The 19485-nt window shown below is 32.7% G+C and overlaps 1 protein-coding gene across 2 annotated transcripts in view; it reads left to right on the forward strand.

The window, feature by feature from the left end:
- The first annotated feature begins 3464 nt into the window (after positions 1 to 3464).
- The window catches only part of LOC145318953 (N-acetylated-alpha-linked acidic dipeptidase 2-like), a 38345-nt gene continuing 22324 nt past the window's right edge, over positions 3465 to 19485 (forward strand). Inside the window, exons 1-17 of one of the 2 annotated variants that reach the window (XM_080160719.1) lie at positions 3465 to 3882; positions 6372 to 6449; positions 8798 to 8906; positions 9230 to 9287; positions 9693 to 9808; positions 10937 to 11035; positions 11262 to 11390; positions 11868 to 11967; positions 12587 to 12614; positions 12910 to 12976; positions 13249 to 13288; positions 14054 to 14152; positions 14509 to 14574; positions 14799 to 14884; positions 15185 to 15266; positions 15586 to 15711; positions 16386 to 16502. In XM_080160719.1, coding sequence (XP_080016845.1) covers positions 3840 to 3882; positions 6372 to 6449; positions 8798 to 8906; positions 9230 to 9287; positions 9693 to 9808; positions 10937 to 11035; positions 11262 to 11390; positions 11868 to 11967; positions 12587 to 12614; positions 12910 to 12976; positions 13249 to 13288; positions 14054 to 14152; positions 14509 to 14574; positions 14799 to 14884; positions 15185 to 15266; positions 15586 to 15711; positions 16386 to 16502 — 1443 coding nt within the window. In that variant the 5' untranslated portion in view covers positions 3465 to 3839. Of the gene's footprint in view, positions 3883 to 5058; positions 5080 to 6371; positions 6450 to 8797; positions 8907 to 9229; positions 9288 to 9692; positions 9809 to 10936; positions 11036 to 11261; positions 11391 to 11867; positions 11968 to 12586; positions 12615 to 12909; positions 12977 to 13248; positions 13289 to 14053; positions 14153 to 14508; positions 14575 to 14798; positions 14885 to 15184; positions 15267 to 15585; positions 15712 to 16385; positions 16503 to 19485 lie in introns of those variants that run through there. The other variant, XM_080160720.1, reaches the window with a different exon arrangement.

Raw genomic sequence — 19485 nt, forward strand, 5'->3', positions numbered from 1 at the left:
TAGATCAATACCATTACCTACTCGGATTTTCAAATACACTTGATCATATATTTTTTTTAAATTGTGTACACAATTTTTGTATAAAACACCAAAGCTTTTAAATAGCTAGAAATAATCTGTGTTTAGTGGATATAAATTGCATTTGAAAATAACTAAAATTACAAAATATTCAACTTCAACATGGATATTCTACTACACTTGAGCCCCTGGTACTATTATAATATAGAAATGTAAGATAGTATTATTAACAACTAGACTAGAATGTAGTACTGTGAAAGTAACCAGTGACTGTGAGACCAGATACACAGATACAGAGTCAACACACAGTTAGATATATAGAGCACACTAGGCTCAAATTACATCAAAAGTTAAAGGTAAAATGATAATCTTTGCAAATATACAGAACATTAAAAAATGATTTTGTTTTCATGAATAGAATGCTTTCTATGAAAAATATCCAAAAAAAAATTTTACAGACCCGTTTTTTATGAAATAAATAAATCATTTATAAAAAAACGTACGTCATATTCTAGTAGTTTTTAAGATAAATATTATTTCAGGTTGTTTCTTATATTCTCATAATTGATTATATTCTATACCAATATTTATTATTGCTTTCCTTTTATAGATAACTATCAACTTATTATATTTGTATCATACTGTTATGGATAGAATAGAGACCAACAACAAATAAAACCTTTCCCCTTGCCTCAGATAATAAAAATTCATCCTCCAAGTTTTTCTCTCGTTGTCCTTTCTCCCCCGGCCCCCTCCCCTTCCTTAACCATGGTCTTTTTTCCTGTGTGTGAAAAATGAAGCTCTCATCTGTCTCCAGAAGCTTCAGTGCTTGAAAGGACTGTACATACACTTTTTTTTCTATTAACCATAATAAAGGACAGTCCATTTTTAAAACTCTTGGTTTTAAGATTATTTTGAAACACCTAGAAGATTTGTTTTAAAGAAAATTTAATAATTGGTAAACAATAAAAATCAATAATATTTTAAATATAATATATGAATATTAGAAATGCATATAAAAAGTATGAAAAATGTGTATACATATAAGAGATATGATTGATATTACCATGACAACTGCCTTAGTCCCCTTTCTTTTTTTCTCTCTATCCTATCTATTATTATCTAATTGTCTCCTCCTTTCTTTATCTTACTTTAAACCTTTATTTTTCTCTCTCACTTTCACTCTCTCTCTCTCTCTCTCTCTCTCTCTCTCTCTCTCCCTTCCTCTTTTCTTTCTCTAAGTCTCTTTCCATTACTCCAACATCCTCCTCTTTTTCTCTCTCACTTTTATTCATCAATCATTTTAGAATAAACATCAGCGCATTTATAACCTTATATACAGAAGAAAAAGTATGCTAAAATACTGTGATTTTTTTAACGGCTAGACTGATATTTCATTCACTTTTATGGAAGTTTTACAATTACATTGGTACATTGGCTTATTGTACTGAACGCTTATTTTGATAACCTATTCTTGATGATTATTTGTGAAGGCGAGCTGTTTGACCTTAATAATCCGTATTGAGATGACTCTATTTTACTCTATTTTCTTTAGGTTTCCAATAATGTATGATATAATATTGATATACATATATCTCTAGGGCGATCCAGGGATTTAGGGATAATGCGATTTATAATCAGATACGGGGGGGGGGGGGCGTGACAACACCCTTCTAAGATACTAAGAATGCTTTATTATTTTTCACCCCCCGGCTGGTGAATAGCTGTGCATGCCACAAATATTAGAAATAGATAAAAATAAAAATGATTCTCCATTTTATTTGCAAATAACTTTTCAAGCCTTTTTTAACCTTTCAAAATCTATAATTAGGATCTGTACGTAAAAACGCCATGAAGCCACAAAAAAACTGTCTGATAGCTATACAAAATTGCTCCTTAATTATACCTGTCATAATGGATGTAAAATATACGTGGATAGTATGACAGGGGAAAAGTTGTCGTCATTTCAGGTTTTATAATTTTTCTAAAATGCAATTTCTCTCAGGAGGGTTGTGATACCCTCCCCCAAAATAGATATAAACCATGCCTCACCTATTAGGAGCTATATTGTAAAGGAGAACATTATCTGCTTTATAGCGGTTAACGAGATCCTTCGGTAAAGACAGACACACATAGGCATCCTGTTACTTTCATTTAGATTTTCAAGAAACAAATTTTCTATCTAGCTATTCAAAGGTTAATCAGAGAGTACTTGCAGAGTAAATGCGCTATTTTTGCGATTTCTAACTGAAGGCATCTGACGCAGCTCATACCAATAACGAAATTAATTCGGAAAAAAATCACGAAACCTATACGTGTTTTTCAGCTGTCGTTGGGGGGCAACACATCGTAAAATTGACGACCTCTCCATTTGCCCCCCAAATATTATTTCAGATTTAATTCCCTTGTTGGTTATACCTTATTCCTGCATCTGACGTTTGATTAAAATAACACTTCTCTTGAATATGAAATCGAACACATTAAAAGTGTCGGACTGATTATGACGTAAAAAAATTAGCCAATGAGAGGCCATTATTGACCAATGGTAAAATTTATAGTGGCTAATTCTCTTTTACGTCATAATCAGTCCGACACTTTTACTGTGTTCTATGAAATCATATAAGGTACCCAGTGCAGTAGTTAAGTGATAAAAGTCAATTTTCATACACTCCACAAGGCAGCTAGCGCAATTCGAAAATTTTGAGCTCGAAAATATTTAATAATTTTACCACTAGGATCACCCTCCCTATTTGCGGATGTTTAAAACTCAAATAGTACATCTTCAATGATTATAAACAAAATTATCCCTTCCATAGATTAGAATGATTTGTTGCCATTTTAATTTACAGTTCAATGTCCACACTCTCCCAGGGGTTGATTTAAAGTTATAGAGTTAATATCTTCCCATAAAATAACTTTTAATGGAATTATCAAAAAATTTTATAGCAACTTAATAGAAGAAACTCTCCAATAAAGTAGCAAATTGTATCAACACCTTAGATTCTTTGTTTCTTTACTAGTTTTCAGAGAAGAGTGGGGCTAAGTTTAGAGATAATAATTAAAAATAATAATATTTCTAAAATTGTTTAATTCATTGATATGACAGAAGAAAAACAGCTTGGACTGTTCTGTATTTGTTATATGATATATTCCGAGAAAATAAAAAGTTGGGAAGGTGAAAATTTATTAAATTCTAAAACTTAATAATATCCTTTCTGTCGTTCACATCCCCTCTTCCCGGCGGCTTATGATCAAAATGTTCGGCTTGGCTGTATCTTTTTCGAGATTTGAAAGATGAGGAGGGACAATTGCCACCAGGGTCTGTGATTCAGGTAATTAATTCCATTTGAAATTGCCGAAAATTTAATATTTTGTTGGCGCAGAGTTGGCGTAAAGCTGGTAATGTAGCTGAAGGGAAGTGGATAAAAGAAGGGGGTGGGGGATAAGGAATGAGGGTTGTTGGGAAATTTTAAATTGTTTGTCTGAATCACATTACCTAGTCTCTGGTTGCCATTCTAATAGGTCTAAACACAGATGCATCTGCCAAGCCAGGATATTAACACATAATCCAAAAAAAAAACTTTCATAAAGAATTTTTGAGGATTTCCAAATGTAACATACTATACATGCTATTTAATTGATTGTCCCTGTAAGTCTTATAGATTTTTAACGTGAAAATTCTAGTTTAAAACTAACATTTATATTTGAGGGGACAATTAAAACTTTAGCGATTAATTATTTTTTTTAGAAAATATGAATGTTGTTATCTGCCCAACTATGGAGATAAAGATTTACAGAGTTCAAATTAATATTTGTCATGAATGTTTAGTTTATCTTTAACAAACATGGCTGTGGGTAAACCAGGTAATTGTTGTTTATCACAGCTTTCCGCGGATATAAAAATGTACATTTATAAGATTAACACCAGTTTTTTTAGCACCGATATTATGATTGTGCATCTTCATATTCGTAAAAAACTGGTTATAATAAGATATGATACATGTTTTTTTCAGTACGGGTTAGAATCAGTTTCCAAACCATAGTGGGAAAAATAGTTTAGTTATTATTGCTTAAGCAAATCTATGGCATGGCTGTTTGTCTCAAATGATATTAAACAAGACCGAAAACGGTCATAAATGCGCAGATTAAATATAGATCTAATAGCATATGATATGTATAGAGAGGGATATTGGTTTAATTTTCGTTTTAGTCTCCCTCCCGGGAAAATTTTAAGGATAAAAAAAGGCTAAAATTTGATAAAAAGTACAAAAAGAGAAATATTGAGAAGTTTGGGAACTCTAAGGTCACTCTAACAGCATATGTAGATAAAAGTTTAAATTTTGTTGGAAGGGTTGAGGGAGGTATGTCCTAATCTAAAAAGGTGCTTCACCTGGCTCTCCCTCCCTGCCCTTCCCCCCCCCCCCCCCCAAAAAAAAGGATCCTTTTTTTCTAAGTTCTGATTACTGCAACTTGATTATTCGTTTCTCCTTACTATGTTGTTATCTCATTCAATTATTAAAGTATTACATAATTATAATTTAGCTGTATCATCCAAATGTTAAAAACACTTTGAGGAAATGCGAGCTAAAAGTAGATATTTTATTATAATGTTTTACTTAAGTAAATTAATCTTTTAACTGAACTTATGTTATAGAACCACAAAATCAAGATTCTTACATTTATCTATCATTTTTCTCATTTGGAAATTTTTTTCAAATCTTTTTGAAATTAGAATTTATATTTGTAAAGAGTATAAAACTAAAATATTTCATGTTATACTTCAAGAATACATTTATATATAATTTCCAATTTTCAATAAAACTGTTCTTGGAACAAAAAAGGGACATCTTTTACTTGAGTAGTTAAAATATTAATGTAAAAAGAAATTAAATTTAGGTAAACTTAAAACACCACAATTTTTTTCAGTGGCCCTTTTAATATTAACCTACAAATAAATAAAAATTTGGACTTTATAAGATTATCTAAAAAAAAAAGAAATAAAATGGTCAGTGGTTAGCAGACAATCATACAGTTTAACTCTTATACAGACATACAGATAAAGTAATTTTAAGATTTTTTTTCTTTATTACAAGTTCAATAAACTGTTATAAGTGCATTCACAAATATACTATTATCAAATGTATCTAATGGCTTAAATCTTAACAGCAATTTTATGGGAACGGAGAAAATTATAGTAATAAATTTACTAAGCTTCATAAATGGTTTTCTCTAACACTCTCAATGGTTGGACGTATACATATATTTTGCTTATATTTTCAAACAGTTTTGCTACTATTGAACGTAATTGTTCTATGATTTTAACTTTTGTTATCGGGATGATTGTTATTTTGATTATTTGATTATTACAATAATCTCAAGTAATTTTCTATTTAATGAAAATATCTGAATAATAACATAATAATCTGAATAGATAACAGTATTATTATTGTTTTAATAAACTGTTAATAAATAGTAAATTGCGATAATGTATTTCTAATTTTACCAGCCAAAAGTATACATACCGACAAAAACCATGGTATAAAGAATCTACACTTTAAAATATTTGTCCTAAAGATTTTTTTCTTCACATTTTAATTGACTTTTATTAAGCTGTTTTTATATAGTTGCACCCCATAAATAATCTCAGATATATATGGAACATAAATTTGTATTTCTTCATCGCCACTAAATGTACATTATTAAACTTTTAGAAAAAGAAGAAAATTAATTTTAAAAAGCTTTTTCCCATTTGCTTCACCCTAATCCCATCTAATTTATCTAATTATAATGGCTACGCCCCTAGAGACCTGTGAGGGCACTTGTGGGAATGAGGGGGGCGACAATCGACTATTTACTTTAAATCATATCTTTTTTTAAAATTGGTAGGGGTAATTTTTCTTGGGTTGATTTCTCCTTTGAGGTTTGAGGTATTCCTCCCCAAAATAGTTTAAAAATTTCCCTGGACCAATGAGAAGCTTCACTGTAACGAAGACGCCTATCGGCTCCTACAAATACAGTCAGACATCCTGATAATCTTTTATAAGGTTTAATTATTTTGTGAACATAAAAACTCAGTAATCGGAAATGATGGACCACCACATAAATCATGGAATAAAGTGATTAAGATATTGGAGAACGGCATATAAATAGATTATATTAAATCATCTATAAGTTTTCATGTGAAAAATAAAATAATCTTAAATTTTCATTATCAATTTTATAAAGAAAATTTTAAAATTTATAATGATTTATTTTTACACGCATAATTATATAATATACATACTTAATTGTAACATAGTTTTTTTAAATGGATTGAAACATAAAATACTTAATACCCATTGCTTATTTTTTAGTGATTGTAAAAACAGGAGTAGGAGTGCTACTCCTTTGTGCCGCAGCTGTTCTTGTTTTCTCTTTCACGAATATTCCAGGTAAGCTACAGGGCGGAGGGCGTCGGGCTAGGAGTGTTGCTCCTTTGTGCCGCAGCTGTTCTTGTTTTCTCTTTCACGAATATTCCAGGTAAGCTACAGGGCGGAGGGCGTCGGGGTAGGAGTGCTGTTCTTGTTTTCTATTTCACGAATATTCCAGGTAAGCTACATTGCTGAGGGCGTGGGGGTAGGAGTGTTGGTCCTTTGTTCCGCAGCTGTTCTTGTTTTCTCATTCATAAATATTCTTGGTAAACTCCAGGAGGGAGGTGGGGGGGGGGGGGTTGCTTCTTCGTTTTTCAGCTGTTCTTGTTTTCTCTTTCACAAATATTCCCGATAAACTACAGGGGTGAGGGGTTGTTGCTTCTTATATTCCAAGTAAGCTACAGGGATTGGGGTGGGGGAGGGGAGGGGTGTTTCTCCTTTTTTCTTCAGCTGTTCTTGTTTCCCTTTCACAAATATTCCAGGTAAGCTACAGGTCGAAGGGCGTGGGGGAAGGAGTGTTGCTCCTTTGTGCTGCAGCTGTTCTTGTTTTCTCTTTCACAAATATTCCAGGTAAACTACAGGGGGGGGGGGTGTTGCTTCTTATATTCCAAGTAAGCTACAGGGATTGGTGAGGAGAGTTGCTCCTTTGTACCGCAGCTGTTCTTGTTTTCTTTTTCACAAATATTCAAGTTAGCTACAGGGAGGAGGGCGGGGGGGTAGGAGTGTTGCTCTCTTGTGTCGCAGCTGTTCTTGTTTTTTTCTTTGACAACACAAATATTCCAGCTACATAGGGGGGGGGGGGGGGGGAGAGGAGTGTTGCTCCTTTGTGTCGCAGCTGTTCTTGTTTTCTCTTTCACAACACAAATATTCCAGCTACAGGGGGGGGGGGGAGAGGAGTGTTGCTCCTTTGTGTCGCAGCTGTTCTTGTTTTTTTCTTTGACAACACAAATATTCCAGCTACATAGGGGGGGGGGGGGGAGAGGAGTGTTGCTCCTTTGTGTCGCAGCTGTTCTTGTTTTCTCTTTCACAACACAAATATTCCAGCTACAGGGGGGGGGAGAGGAGTGTTGCTCCTTTGTGTCGCAGCTGTTCTTGTTTTTTTCTTTGACAACACAAATATTCCAGCTACAGAGGGGGGGGGGGAGAGGAGTGTTGCTCCTTTGTGTCGCAGCTGTTCTTGTTTTCTCTTTCACAACACAAATATTCCAGCTACAGGGGGGGGGAGAGGAGTGTTGCTCCTTTGTGTCGCAGCTGTTCTTGTTTTTTTCTTTGACAACACAAATATTCCAGCTACAAAGGGGGGGGGGGGAGAGGAGTGTTGCTCCTTTGTGTCGCAGCTGTTCTTGTTTTCTCTTTCACAACACAAATATTCCAGCTACAGAGGGGGGGGGAGAGGAGTGTTGCTCCTTTGTGTCGCAGCTGTTCTTGTTTTCTCTTTCACAACACAAATATTCCAGCTACAGAGGGGGGGGGGAGAGGAGTGTTGCTTTTTTGTGTCGCAGCTGTTCTTGTTTTCTCTTTCACAACACAAATATTTCAGCTACAGGGGGGAGGGGAAAGGAGTTTTGTTCCTTTGTGTCGCAGCTGTTCTTGTTTTTTTCTTTGACTACACAAATATTCCAGCTACAGGGAGGAGGGCGGGGGGGTAGGAGTGTTGCTCCTTTGTGTCGCAGCTGTTCTTGTTTTTTTCTTTGACAACACAAATATTCCAGCTACAAAGGAGGGTGGGGGGGAGAGGAGTGTTGCTCCTTTGTGTCGCAGCTGTTCTTGTATTCTCTTTCACAACACAAATATTCCAGCTACAGGGGGGGGGGGGGAAGTGTTGCTCCTTTGTGTCGCAGCTGTTCTTGTTTTCTCTTTCACAACACAAATATTCCAGGTTAGCTATATGGAGAGGGGAGGAACGTTGCTCCATTGTGCCACAGCTGTTCTTGTTTTCTCATTTACACATTTTCCTGGTAAACTACAGTGAGGGGAGGAGGTGTTGCTCCTTTTTTGTAGCAGCTGTTCTTGTTTTCTAATTCACAAATATTTCAGGTAAACTACAGGGGGGGGGTGTTGCTTCTTATTTTCAAGATAAGCTACAGGGATTGGGGGAGGGGAGGGGAGGAGTGTTGCTCTTTTGTTCTTCAACTGTTATTGTTTCCCTTTCAAAAACATTCCAGGTAAGCTACAGTGAGAGAGGAGGGGGGGTTTGTTGCTCCTTTGTGTCGCAGCTGTTCTTGTTTTCTCATTTACAAATATTCTAGGTTGGTTATAATCACATAATCTTTATAATAGATTTCAGATGTATAGCTTTTATAACTTTACAATAAATATTATTTAACACCTCTTCACAATGAAAGATAAATTCTTATTTTTAACTCAAGGCTCCCAGAGTTCCAATGAAGAGAATACAAAAACAAGAGAGAGTAGAAGCATGGGTGAGGATAGAGACTGGTCTTGGGAAATGAATGCTGTTGATACTAGTAAAATCAGGTATTCTTTCAAGGAAGATGATACTTTTCTATTATCTATCTTTCTTCAAGTGTTTTTTTAAGTAGAATTAATTGGTAGAAAAAAATATGCATATTAAATTCATCCTGGTCATTAAAAAGAATCTTAAAGTTTAAAACAACTAAATGACAACACACAATTGAAAAAATGTATTCAATACAGTGCATAATAATAACAACTCATCTGACTTAATTCAAAGTAAAGTTAAAAAATGTTACTTATGATATTGATTGTACATAATCCAATAAGTTCCAAATGCATCAAAAGATTGAACCTTATAGTTAATTAAAAATGTGTATGTCTAGGGAGTTTTTACAAGTTCTGAGTGAGGAGCCCCACATGGCTGGACTTGAAAGAGATAAGGTAAAGTTCTTATGCCTATTTTCAAGTTTCTACCTTTGTTACGCCTTGTATTTTTATTTTCTTACAAAGTTTTGCTCAATGCATGATAACTTTTTTATACAAGTCTTTGTATTTCTATTGAGAAGATTCATAGACAATTATATTGTTAAACACATATTACTTTGACTGCATTAATTTTGTCTTGAAGTCCCAATTTTATCAGGTGACAAGTTGTTCCTGTTTATAATTCAAGGCATTCCACATAAAATTACTACTAGCATAATATACCTGACATTGCAGCATTGGTAATATGTTAGAGAGCAAATATTTTATTTTGGCTAAGACTCAAATAAGCCAGCTTTCCAAAAATACCTGTTTGTCTGAGCTACAGTTGTGGGATCTTTATGATGATTATAATCTTTTAAGTTTCTTGTTGATTGGTTGGCAGAGACTTGGAGAGGATTTGGTTTAGATGAGGTGAAGACAAGGGGGTACAATATGCTCATGGACTATCCTGACAGGGATTGGCCTAACACAATCAGGTATTTCTATGGCAGGTCACATTCAGTTATTTGTTAGGCAACATTCCATTATCATTCTCCTTACTATGAAAAATGAAATATTCCAAGGAAAGTGACACTTTTAAGACTATAGGGTAACATATTTGAATGGCAGGTGTCCTACATTACTCTACAGAGTATGATAATAGATTATCTTGGCAGGACTAGCTTAATACTATGAAATGTTTCAAACATTACTCTTTTCAATAAAATTTCTTTTATTCAACAATATTTATGTCTGTGTTAAATGATATTATATATTATCCTTAAATCAAGTTCTCATATTAGCAATTGTAACATGCTATTAATACAGTTAGGGAGTTGAATCCATTTTTATAGAAGCAGAAATATAATCTATGATTATGGTTTGGACCCTCTAAAACTGTAATCTACCCTTCCACTTTCCCCTCTCTTGGTGAAGATATCTTCAACGCCGATACGATTTTTGAAATATAAGATTCGACTTTCCCTTCTCTTGGTGAAGATATCTTCAACGCCGATACGATTTTTGAAATGTAAGATTCCACTTTCCCCTCTCTTGGTGAAGATATCTTCAACGCCGATACGATTTTTGAAATTTAAGATTCCACTTTTGCCTCTCTTGGTGAAGATATCTTCAACAAGAGAGACAAAAGTGGAATCTTATATTTCAAAAATCGTATCGGCGTTGAAGATATCTTCACCAAGAGAGGGGAAAGTGGAAGGGTAGATTACAGTTTTAGAGGGTCCAAACCATAATCATAGATTATATTTCTGCTTCTATAAAAATGGATTCAACTCCCTAACTGTAATACTTCTCTGCTATTCCCTTATGAAAATAAGCTCATAACTAAATAGATTTTACTGAAGAAGAAAAATTAACCTAGATTATCTAGATTCTAGATATTATCAACCTACTTTAATTCATATCAATGGGATATGAAAATATTTCATTACATTAGAGTTGATTAAAAGTTATTGAAATCATTTTTGAATAGTTATTACTATCATAAAAAAATTTTATACCATATCTGTAAATCTAGATTTTTGCAAAAGTTAGTTTTAAAAAAATTTTAGTCTAAATTATAGAAAATAGTTCTCAATTACAGTTATCAGATTTGTTTTTTTCAGCATTACTCGAGAAAATGGAGAAGAGGTGTTTAGAACTCATTACAAAGAGGAAGGAGTGGACAACCCAAATTTTGTCTATGCTTTCAATGCTTATTCTAAGTAAGATAATGATTTTATTTTTATTGTAAATTTAAATTTAAATTGTATTTTCATAGATAAGGGATGCTCCAAATCTACATTCTTCTATTTCAATTTATTCACTTGTACTAAACATATTATTTCAAAATTCAAATTACACATTCAGCTAATTTTGAAATGAATCTTAAAATAGATTGCTTAAAAGGTACTAGGTTCTAGGTTGCCAAAATATTTCTTTATTATGAAGGGCTGGTAATGCCTCTGGTTTACCTGTGTATGTCAACTATGGAAGAATTGAGGATTTTGAGGAGCTGGCCAATATGACTGTAGATCTTAACAACAAGGTCTGCATTGCAAGATATGGAAAGATTTTCAGGTTATTTTGTTTTTAGTAGCGAAGCTACTCTATAATTCACTTTTTTCATTAACCATTCATCTTAAAAAAAAGTCTTGATGGATAATCTATGAATATTATGTTCTGTGGTTTGTTGGTTTTTGTTATATGCTACCTAAATATTTAGTCCCAAAAAGAGCATGTATTTTATTCGATCATGATTAATAAAAGTCTACAACCCTATCAAAATTGCCTTGTCTTTTACAAGGAGGGAGGGTACATTTGAAAGAAAATGAAGGCCCCTAAACTTTAAAAATAGTGTCTCATCTTCTCTAAAAATAATTGAAATGACTGCAGTCATATTGTATTCATTATACCTTTCTGTTGATAATATCAGCCCTGATCACTGATTATAGTCAAAAACATTATAAGAAAAACAAAATCATTGGTTCCCATTTAGACAGGAATTACATTTTAAAATATTCTATTTTTTAAATCATATGTTACTTTCTAAATTAGAGGAAATAAAGCTGATCATGCAGCAAGATTTGGTTGTGTTGGCCTCATTATCTACTCAGATCCTCAAGAGGTGGCGGCTGAAGGTGTTGATCCATCTCAGGTATGATTTGGATGTTTTGGCCTCATTATCTCCTAAGATCCTCAAGAGGTTACTGCTAAGGGTGTTGATCCATCTCAGGTATGATTATTTACTCAGATCCTCAAGAGGTTGCAGCTGAAGGTGTTGATCCATCTCAGGTATAAATATCTACTCAAGTCCTCAAGAGGTTGCAGCTGAGGTAATTGATCCATCTCAGGTATGATTTATTTGTGTTGGCCTCATTAACTACTCAGATACTGAGTAGTTAATCAAGTAGTTGAGTGTGTTGATCCATCTCAGTTATGATTGTCTACTCAGATTTTTCTTTGATAGACTTTACACAGGTGCTTTTACATGAAGCACCTTGTTGAGAACTGATTACCCCCTCCCCCTATTTTATAAATTATTTAAAAAATTGGTTAGGGTGATAATCAATGTTCAACAGGAACTTTGTGTGAAAGAACTTTTGCACAAAGTTTACAAATGCAAACTTTTTTTATTTTTAGCATCAATAAATGTTAGAATGGAAGTTAAACTTTAATCAATAAACTTTAATCATTTTTACATTTTAAACATTCTAAATGTTACATTTCCAAAAATGAATTACAAATGAAATATAATTGTGATTTTTTTTGTTTAGGTTTATCCAAACTCATTTTGGCTGCCAGGTTTGTACAAAATTTTCTTTTTAATTATTATATATCATCTAATTCAATGAGGAAATGCAATAAAAATCAAGAAAATTTTTTTTTTATAAAAGGGGATACAATCCATTGTAGGCAATGCTAATGCTTGAAAGCTAAAGTATATCCTTTGTTAGGAGAATCTAAACCTGTATCAGTCTATCTGTAATAGATAATGAGAAACTTAAATTTTTTATGACTTAGATGGAAAGGTATACAGACAACAGACATGCCCTAGTTATATATTAGCTGAGTTATCTAAAAACTAATTTACAACCAGGAACTGGAATGCAAAGAGGATCATTAGCTCTCATTGATGGAGATCCCCTAACTCCTTTTTGGCCCAGGTAACAACTTTAATTATTATAACAAAGATGACAATATCCATAAAAGCAACTAAATTATTCAAAAATGGTGCGAATGTAATAAAAACAGAATGTCATTTAGATGTCTTAACAAAATCTGTTTAATTCAAGGCTGTCAGCTCAGGGAAATCAACCTTCACAAATTTAAAAACCAGCTTGAAGTCTAAATCTGTCCCATAACTACACAACTAACCTTTATTGTAAAGATTTGCTCTTCTATATACTGAAGTTACTAAATGAAATATTCTTTTCAGTGTTGAGAATGCCTACAATATTCCTGAAGAAGAATTAAGTGTGAGCATAAGTTGTCTATAAATAAAGGGCAATAATATTCATAAGCAGCAAAGCAAAGTTCATGAATTCAGTGAAGGAAATTTTAAGATAAGCAGAATAAGTATGCTATAGGAAAGATGTATATAGGTCAAGGATATCTTTAAAGCAACTAGATCTCTGTTTTTAATAGCAACTGAGAAATAATTTTTTAAGCAAACTGCTCTCTGTATTTAATAGCAGGCAAGAAATTTGTATTTCCTCTTTAAAATGTAAACTCCTCCCCTCACAGTGTATGGACAGATGGTTGGACAAAGTATATTTAGATTAGTTGCTTATTAGACAAAATAATCTACATATTTTTTTTAATTTTTAGCAGTCTAACTTTAATGGCTGCTGAAAAAAAAAACATATTTTGCTACTTAAGTATTCTACATTGCAATTCAGTCTGTAAGAAATCACGCTTATTTTCATAACTTTCATGAATTTAAGATATGGATTGACATTTCAACAAATTAGTTCAAAATAAGTCATATTCAAAATTTACTGTTAAACATAAAAAAAAATTGGCGTATAGTTCCATTTGTGGCAACGCCTCTTAAGGGGCATTTAGTCGTATTTTTACAGTAGCTTTTCCCTTATTTCTAGCCCCTGCGGGTGCTCAAACCCTGCATGGCAATCACCTAACCCAACTTAACCTAATTTAACCTAAAATAACCTATCAAAAGCAACTGTGAAAATAAGACGAAACGCCCCTTAAGAAATTAAAATTTGTTATTATTTTTTTAGAAATATTTACCATCCATCCCAGTGCAACCTATAGGTTATGCAGATGCTGAAGAAATTCTCTCCAGAATGGGAGGGTGGATTGCTCCAAATAGCTGGCAGGTACAACTCTTAGAAACTCCACAAAACAGGCCCCAAATTTTGATAGATCTTTCTTTTTGATGGATCAAAATAGTTGGAAGGAAAAGGAAAAACATTAAATGTACATTGGTCTTTCTCTAACTCTTTCTCTGGCATTTATACTTTCTCTTTCAGGTCTTTCTTTTTCTTTCTATTTCTTTCTTTGTTTTTTCTCTGTAATTTTTTCTGTTTTAGATAGCTTAAATTTCATGTATACTGTATAGCATCCTAGAAACAAGTATTTCAAGGTGAAAAATAGGATTTAACTCAGCAAAGAATTGATGGTTTTTTGTTTTGGTCTTGTTTAACTAAATTTTTTCAGTATTTTATTAATTTAGGGTGAAATACCTGATCTAATCTACAGAATTGGAGGAGAATTTAACATTGAACATTCAGATTGTATGGTAAGTTGTATATAAAACTACCAAAATTATGGTTATAGTTATTCTAATTCTATTGATCCTAGAATATATAAGTATTTTTTATTTCATTTCAGTAAAAAAAAACAATAAGGCGCCGATAAAATGGTAATCTTGCTTATTTTGTGAAAATAAGACACAGACAATCACAATAGCGTGACTTTTAGAAGGACATCCCTAAGATTTTTAATAAAGACAATATGAATTAGATTGAAATGAACGTGAACAACAAACAAGAGAAGAAAGAAAGTAAGAATGTGATTGGCATTGTCTATGGATCTGAAGAACCAGACAGGTATAAAGGACCTTGACAAATCAGATTATCTATTGGATTTCTTATGCTGCTTATAGTGTTGTGGGGACATAACATGTTTGTTCAATGATTTTTGGAGATTATCATTACCAGAAGCATTTTAACCTGAACTGCAATAGATCCAAAAAATTTATAACATTTTGCTTATTGTCTCTGCAAAATATGGCAACTGGAAACATAAACATGCCCTTTTCTACCAACTTTATTTTCATAGATTTCTACATTTCCACAGTTTTGTTCAAAAATGTTTGCTAGTGATATGATTACATCTATTTTATCTAGATATGTTATGCTTGGAAACCACAGGGATGCCTGGGGATTTGGAGCTGTTGACCCTAGCTCTGGTACTGCTCAACTTATTGAGGTTAGTAATAAATAACATGGTTACTCTCTAAAATTTTTGGTTAAACGGTTGTTTTGTATAAATTCTTATCCACCCTTGTTGGAGCTAAGTTACAATGGTTGAGTATGGCATTTGATCTGCTTTAAAACGCAATTTTTAGACTTGAACCTACTATCTCAAGAAAAAATGCATGCTAAAGGGGAATAGAATTTCATAGCTTATATCTAAAAAAAAAACAATTAAATAGAATATAATCTAAGATTTGGTTACACTTGTTTTTTCAATGCAGTTTAGACAAATACAAATCTTGAAATAAGATGATTTAACTTTTTCTATTAAGGTTGCAAGAGTAGTAGGAGAGAAATTGAAAACAGGCTGGAGACCAAAAAGAACAATCATGTTTCTGAGTTGGGGAGCGGAGGAATTTTCACTTTGCGGGTCCAGAGAATTTGTTGAAGAATATCAGGTTAAATATTTTTGTGCTTTTCACTCACTTTTACTTCCAACATAATACTTCTTTTATGATGTATTTTTTTCAAAGATTTTAAAAATCAATATCAATATTTGAAAACAAGGTTTCTTTAATATAATTTTTTATTAAAAGAGAGGAAATTGAAACTTCGTGGATATCTTCTAATTTAATGATAATACAGTGGCTCATTAAATTTGAATAGTCAGAACAATGTTAAATAATTTCATTAATACAATTTCACTATTTCTAATGTGAAGACAAAAATCCAATGCATAAGTCTATAAATGTCTTCTTCCAAAGTGTTCATTCTGAAAATTTTACAAAGATAAAATAAAGATATAAATAACCAAGAATAGAACAGAAAATAGTTTTTTAGAATTACTACATTACATGAGACAGAAGTAAAAAAGCAATAATAACTATTTTTTTTTTACTTGTTTATTTCATATCAATCAACATTTAGACATTGTTTTAACTATTGATTACTATTGATTAAGTACATATTCTTAACATTATAAACATAGGTACCACACATAGTCAAGACATTCTGACAAGACTAATGAAATCAAAAGATTGCTTGCCTAAAAAAGTAAATGTAAATTGAGACATAACTATATCTTGCCAGAACTGTAACTATTGAAAGTAATAATTTTGCTTTTGAATTACAGATTCAGCTTGAAGATAGAGGTGTAGCATATATAAATACAGATGTGTGTATGAGTGGCTTATACCTGGAACCTGCTAGCAGTCCTACCCTGGCACATCTCTTTAAAAGTGCTACTAAGGTGACCAAATTTTGTAAGAAGAATTGCATCTGTGGAATGTACATGTACATGAAACCATTGGTAATAGAAATTAAACTTCATATTTAAATGCTAATAGTTATTTATCGTATCGTATTATAAACGGCTTTCCGCGGATATAGAATGTACAATTATAAGTTTTTTTAGCCCCGTGGTGCTAAAAAAACTAGTTTTAATCTTATGATTGTACATTTCTATATTCGTAGAAAACTGGATATAATAAGATGCTAGACATAGTTTTTTCGTATGGATGAGAACCGGTTCCTATCTACCGGATTTGAATGAATACGAGAATACTTATTTCTCGTATCGTATTATAAACGGCTTTCCGCGGATATAGAATGTACAATTATAAGATTATAACTAGTTTTTTTAGCCCCGTGGTGCCGAAGGCACCGGCTAAAAAAACTAGTTTTAATCTTATGATTGTACATTTCTATATTCGTAGAAAACTGGATATAATACGATGCTAGACATAGTTTTTTCGTATGGATGAGAACCGGTTCCTATCCACCGGATTCGAATGAATACGAGAAAAAGATTTATCTGTCTACAAATAAGGACACCTAACTTCTAATAGGTATTGATGAATATTCAGATAAACCTGTCTAAAACAGGTATATCTGATTACAGAGACGTTCAAAGGGCGAATATAGGTTCGATATGATATGAGCTTATATGAAAGGTGCCATTTCATACTTTTAGAATATCTATGCCAAATTAAAAAATTCAAAAAAATCCTTAAGTAGATTTTGCAATTTTCTGTTTCAATTGAACATATGATAAATGAGATTGCCGACAAACCGTTTATTTTAGCCCTTTACAAGACTTTTTTTTGACTACTTTACTTATGTTCATTTAATTAATACATTTGCATGCATCTTTTAAGATCATAAAATCATTAATTTTCGTAATTTTAAATGTAATTATTTTAATTACAAATAAGCGTACGTAGGTGTGACGTCATTGACACGTCACACATTCCACTTTGATAAATATTCATTACTAAACGTATTTTTAATGCAATTATCTACCCCTGTGCGTATATGTCAGCTGATTTCAATAACAAACACCCTTTCTAAAGTACGTAGTATTTCATAACAACTGGTTTCGGCAGGATATTGAACAATTATTTTGAAAATTATTTACTCTTTATTATTGAACTATTATGCTTTCATGATTACGTTTGGACCAGTAGGCTAAACTTTATAGATGTGTAGACTGTAGAATAACCATAATTATAGAAAAGCATTGTTTTTATTAACCTCATATTTCTATTTACCTACCTTATTTTGAATCTACCTAAGTTTTTATTTTTACGGGAATTGTTGTGTAAGGAGCTTTACCACTTCAACCTCCCCTTTCTCTTTTTTGATTAACCTTCTCCCTGTCTCACTCTATTGTGGATTAGCTGTCTGGGATACATCTAATTTTTGCTACTCTCTTTTTGATAATTTTGTTCTAATCGTAGTATACTTTTTTATTATTTTTTACCAACTAAATATTTTTTCCAGCAATTTCATGTTCTTGTCAGTAAAACACACTCTGAATCTGACACCCGTCTACACCCTGCTCGATTTTGGTTTAAGGGGAATGACAAATGCTGTGCACGCAACTGAAAAAATGTTTCCTTTAAATATTACTCAATATGTTTGTCCATCTTATTTGATCTTTGCTTTCATGGATATTCTCATTCTTGTGAAGTTGGCTGAGACCTCAAAAGTTTAAAAGACTTAATTAAAGAATATTTTTTTTTAATTTCAGGTGAAAATGTTTAAAGTGGATGAAGTCTAAAAAACCAGATAAATAAAGTTCAACAATTTACAGATAAATACAGGTAAAAATAAGGGAGTTTTTTTTTGAGTAGCGAAGCTACTCTATGATTCACTTTGTCCATGCGTCAGTCCGAGACGCAATGAGGAAAATTTGATTTTTTCGGCTGCTATTTAAGCTATTCCTATTAGGGTTGGGCTGAATACTTTTTTGCTGGATACCGGATACCGGAAAACCGGTATCCGGATTGTTTCAATATCCGGTATCCAGCCGGATATCTGGCCAATGCTTGTTATCCGGCTAATTACAAGACATCCGGCCGGATATCCGTTATCCGGATAGTTTCAATATCAGGTAACTGGCCGGATATCGAAAATGGCCGGATATCCGGCCCAACCCTAATTCCTATGTATGACAAAGGCACATCTAGTCTTAATTTTTTTGCCTGTCTGTCTGTCGGTCATGAATTAGAAGACATAAAACTTTTTAAAAGATAGACAGCTGAAATTTTCAGTGAAGATTCATATGACATGCAATTCTAGTCTTTACACAGACATAAACCTTATTTTTTAAAGGTTTCATGATATTCTTTTAATTTTAATATATTCTCTTTCTGTCCCTTTTTTCCCTTGCTATGGCATAATTTCGCTCGTAATTTCAAGAATTAAAGATAATTTGACTCTTAAGTATGTATGCTAGACGGTTGACATATAGGAAGGTGAATCCACCCCTCTGACAATAAACTAACACCACCATTGTTGCCTGTATTATACTTCACTCAATTTGGGTTTAAGGGGGTATCTGTGCATGTCACTAATTTTTTTATTTTGAAGAAATTTCATATTTTTCAGGAAAGTTATACCATGAGGTGTCACTGAAGAAATTTAGGAAGACAAACATACATACACAGATCCTGTTACTTTTGTATAATGATAAAAATAGTAAAATAAGGGTAGAAATTCTCAATCCACAGTTTTTTTTAAAATCAAAGCTTTCCTATAATTAGGGTAGGTCTGTCCGTCCGTGACGTATAGCTTTTTTCGTTAATTTAGGCACGTTAGAATTCTCCTATCGATTTCAAATTTGGCATGGTGATCCCTGTAGTAGTCAGATACTATCAGAAAGCGTGGCAACTCTATAATCATTACCAGAATGTCCGTACGTCCATTTTCAACATGTTCTTCTTTTCACT

The sequence above is a fragment of the Acartia tonsa genome, chromosome 5, assembly GCF_053477335.1.
Source record: "Acartia tonsa isolate MP-2025a chromosome 5, ASM5347733v1, whole genome shotgun sequence".
In the NCBI taxonomy this organism is placed as follows: domain Eukaryota; kingdom Metazoa; phylum Arthropoda; class Copepoda; order Calanoida; family Acartiidae; genus Acartia; species Acartia tonsa.